The 4,666-nt window shown below is 45.9% G+C and overlaps 1 protein-coding gene across 1 annotated transcript in view; it reads right to left on the bottom strand.

Moving 5' to 3' along the window:
- Nucleotides 1-326: 326 nt before the first annotated feature.
- LOC144612224 (uncharacterized) overlaps nucleotides 327-4,666 on the bottom strand; it is a 16,536-nt gene continuing 12,196 nt past the window's right edge. Inside the window, exon 5 of the mRNA XM_078431782.1 lies at nucleotides 327-340. Within this exon, the coding sequence (XP_078287908.1) occupies nucleotides 327-340 (14 nt within the window). The remainder of the gene's footprint in view (nucleotides 341-4,666) is intronic.

Below are 4,666 nucleotides of genomic sequence, written 5' to 3' on the forward strand. Positions count from 1 at the left end.
ATATAGTATGACTGATCTGATCTGAGTGGATGGCATGCAAAACCACGCTTTTCGCTGTAACTCGGTACATGTGACAATAATAAATCTAGCATAACCCAAACCAACCTACTGTCTGGAGATAAGTAACAACTGTGATCAAAACGGAAATATAAGTACTATGATGGGACAAAGATTACCCGCGTGACACAGCCGATGTTGATGTACAAGGGAAGATGACGAATCGCTGTTAACCGCAAATGAACAGTTCGACAAATACCAGAGAAGGTAAGGTGTGGGGGCAGGAGACAGAATAGAGTAAAATGCTCACACTGTATTGTGGACCGCAGTTATTGCCGGGCATCTGAAACAAAAGAGGAAAAAAGGATAAACCAAGAAGATTCGGAAGACTTCAGCTTGAGGGGACAACTATCTCATGTCAGAAATGAATGACCTTATCAAAGCTCCGATCTCGTCGAAACTAATGCCCGCTCTGCTATTGTTTCGCGAAGCATACGCCCGCAAAATATTGACGTTGCACCGCCCTCTGAATTAGCGTGTAATCCGGTTCATCAGCGCACCTCAACATTGCTGCAGAATCAGTTGCTGCCCAACATTTATTACTCAGCAGAAATAAGATCCAAGATGGCTGCGCCGCCATGCGGCTGCGGCTCGCCGGCAGTCTGTTTGTCTCTTTTCTTGTTTTGTCTATGTGTTAGTGTTAGACATGTGTCGTAGTCTATTTTAACTGTGTATATATGGGGGTGGAGGAACCTTTCTTTTTTTTAAAAATAATCTCTTCCTCGAGACGCGGCTCGGCCGCGGGACCTTCCATCACCCGGCACGGCTCGGCCGCGGAACCTTCCATCACCCGGCACGGCTCGGCCGCGGTACCTTCCATCACCCGGCACGGCCCGGCCGCGGGACCTTCCATCGCCCGGCACGGCTCGGTCGCGGGACCTTCCATCGCCCGGCACGGCTCGGTCGCGGGACCTTCCATCGCCCGGCACGGCTCGGTGGCGGGACCTTCCATCGCCCGGCGCGGCTCGGCCGCGGGACCTTCCATCTCCTTGCGGGAGCTGCGCGAGTCCGGAGCCACGGTCGCCTCGGCAGAAGTCGAACTATCGGTCCGTGAGAGAAGCATGGGGGAAGATAGAAGGTTTTTTTTGCCTTCCATCACAGTGAGGGGGTGTCTGGAGGAGTCACTGTGATGGATGTTTGTGTTAAAATTGTGTGTCCTGCGTCTTTTACTCTGTACTGTTGTGGCTGTGTGGCAAATGATTTTCGTTCAATTTATTTTGAATGACAATAAAGGTAATTCAATAACCAAACGTGGCTGCCTATTGCAACTGCCGAGTTGCCCATACAAGGAAATAGTGGTGAACCCTGCTATAACTACTGACGGCGATACCACGTGTGGAGAAAGGTGCACACACCGGCCCAATAGCCATTGAGTCACATTGCATAGACATAGGCCGAAAAACTGTCTGTGTGTATGCTGTTCAATTACTAAATCCCATCTACCAGAACTTAGTCCGCAGAATATTATGTCCTGGCGCTATCTTTTTTAAGGAACGGGATACGTACCTTCGACTCGGGGCAGAGACAGAATTCGAGACATCCGTCGCATCAAGCGGCTCTCGAAGGCGAACAGTTGATAGGATCATCCATTCTGCGCAGCTCGTAAGAACGATAAGTGAATGTATTGACCCGACATCGAGACTTCTGCGAGAACTTTGCAGGATAGATGTTGAGAGAATGACAGTCGCCTATGGATGATCACGTTCGGATTATCGTTTAGGATAAGAATTCACCTTGGAGTGACTGAGGTCAGATGTAAAATATTCCCGCAGATGTATCTGAATCGTAGGCAGTATTATCTACCCCAGAAAACAAGAATGACCATTTATGAAATGCAGACAGGGTTGGGGCGAAGATCTTTGTGAAAATAGGGAAATAAAAACTAATGTGACCTGGGTGGAAATGAACATGAAACCAAGAATAGGTTGTAATTATGATCTTGTACTCCAAACATACTTGAGCTGGGCATTGTGCGTGTGACCGTGTGTCTGGTGGGGAAGGGGTGACTGTTATCTCCAAACTACGAGACCTGGGAATCTGCTAGCCTCCGCCACTGCATCCAAGGCTCTAATGCCCAAGGACCTCAGACAGTGAGGATAATGGACACCATCTCCTCCATAATAACTGTCCACATCGGCGCCCTGCAAGGATGCGGTCTCAGTCCCCCACTGTACTCCCTTTACACTCTCGATTGTACGGACAGATTTATCTTTAATTACATCTACAGGTTTGCTCACAACATCACTGCGGTGGGTCTAATCAGGAAGAATGACAATAAGGAGTACGGGAAGGAGATAGAGAAATAAGATACCTGGTGCCAAGACAATATTCTTTTCCTCAATGTCAGCAGGGTGAAGGAGCTAGTTATTGACTTCAGGAGCAAGATACAATACATGCCAAATCAGCATCATTGGTGCAGAAGTGGCCATTTCCCCTTGGTAATATTATCAAGGCCTATCCTGGATGAAAGACATAGAAGCAACAACCCGAAGGCGCACTGACTTCTTTTGGGAAGAATATTTTTATGGACAATGTGGAAGACTAATATGACCAGTTATGGAAATGTATATGAGACCAAGCCAAGTGTGATAATTATGATTGAATGTCTAAACAAACCTGAGCTTGGCATTGTGCGTGTGTGCCTGTGTTTCCCCTTGGAGATAGACAACGCAGAAACGTGGTGTCAGGACAATAACCTCTCCCTCAATGTCAGCAAGTGCTCGTCATTGACTTCAGGAAACGCGTTGAAGTACGTGCCACAATCAGCAACGATAATGCAGAAATGGAAATGGTAGAGAGCATCACGTTTCTTCGAGTTAATCCCACCAAAGATATGTCGTGGACCAACTACATGGATGCAACAGGCCAGAAGCCCCGCAGAGATATACCGAAGAGACATAGAAAAATTGGCATGTCTCCAGTGACTCTTCCAAACTTCTATAGGTGCACCATAGAAAGCATTATGTAGGGCTGCATCACAGCTTGATTTGAGAAAATCTGTGCCTAGGAACGCAAGCAGTTGCAGAGATTTGTAGATGTAGCCCAGTCCATCACACAGCGCAGACTTCTCACCACTGATTCTATCTACACTATACGCTGCCTCGGAAAAGCCGCAAATGTAATCAAAGACCCGTTCACTCAGATCATTCCCTCTTCTCCCTGCTCCAGTCGGCAGAAAGTACACATGCGTGAAAGCGCGCACAACCAGCAGCTTCTTCCCGTCCGTCATCGGGCTTCTTAATGGTCCTTCCATAAGCGATTGTACTGTTTAATTCACATGTCGTAATTGGACCTTGTCTCTGGAGCTGATGCGCTGCATTGCTGAAACTGTATCCGTACTCTGTACCTTCCCCTCTCTATATCTATGGTACTTGAGTTCGAACTCATTGTACCTGTGCATGGAATAGCTCACTGGATAGTAAGCAAAGGACAATTTCTTCTTTCACTGTACCCCATGTAACAATAATAATCCTCATCCTAAACCTACACCTGCAATCATATGTGCCTCGCATCTTCAATGTTTACAACTCCGCCAAGCCAGTGGGAGGTCTCAAAGGTTATGGAAGTATTGCAACATCTACCTCTCCAACTGTGCACTCCAATGTTTAAACGAGAATTTCTGCATCCGGTCGAATGAATCTTTTGTGTTTTTACAAAACTCGTATACTCAACTGTCCATTTCCGATTCTTAGGACAAACGTTGAGCGGAATTATGCAATGCGGCTTGCGCAGATGTTTTTTATTCTTACAAATGTACAGATAAATCAGGGTTTGAAGAAATTAAAGTACGATATGCAACATGACATGATGCTATATCATGAACTATAGTTTGCTCGTGTATCTTCCTCTTTGCTCTATCTATTGTACAAGATTGAACTGTTTGCAAATATATATGATACATCTGAAAAGAGCTGGTAGCAAGTGAAACAAATAATTCCACTGGACACCAGTACCCGTGACACAGACAAACCTTACATACGATAACCAACCAAATGATTTGAGGTGAGTAAGAACCATGACTAGTGCGGTAATGTTCGTACCCTGATGGAGACTAAAATTGGAGCCGATGCTGGTACGCTGGAGAAGGTGATGGATGGTTGTTAACAACAAATGAACTGTTAGACCAATGCAGAAAAAAGGTGAGAAGAAGGAATGGGAGGAGCAACACAGTAACATCATTGATAATGTAAAGCAGATCGTAGAAATTGCCGCGCTTCTAAAACAGAAGAGAAAGACAGGATATATTCAGACGGCGATCCGCTGTGGTTGATGTTTATTTAACTTGTATTTAGTTGTGTGTCTTGGAGCTTTTTTTAGTATGGCTGTATGGTAATTCGAATTTCACTGTACCTTAATTGGTACATGTGACAATAAACTGACCTTGAACCTTGAATAAGAGTCACACAGCGGGCAAACACGTCCTTCCACCCAACCTGTCCCTGCTAAGCAACACGAATCGTCGACGCCAGGCCCAACTGCCAGATTAGGACAATATCCGTCTAACCCTAACCTATCAAAGTACATGTCTAAATGTTTTTTTAAAACATTGTGATAGCACCTGCCTCATCTACCTCATCCGACAGCTCGATCCGCACACCAACCTGCTTTG

This window comes from Rhinoraja longicauda, chromosome 43 (assembly GCF_053455715.1).
Source record: "Rhinoraja longicauda isolate Sanriku21f chromosome 43, sRhiLon1.1, whole genome shotgun sequence".
NCBI lineage: Eukaryota > Metazoa > Chordata > Chondrichthyes > Rajiformes > Arhynchobatidae > Rhinoraja > Rhinoraja longicauda.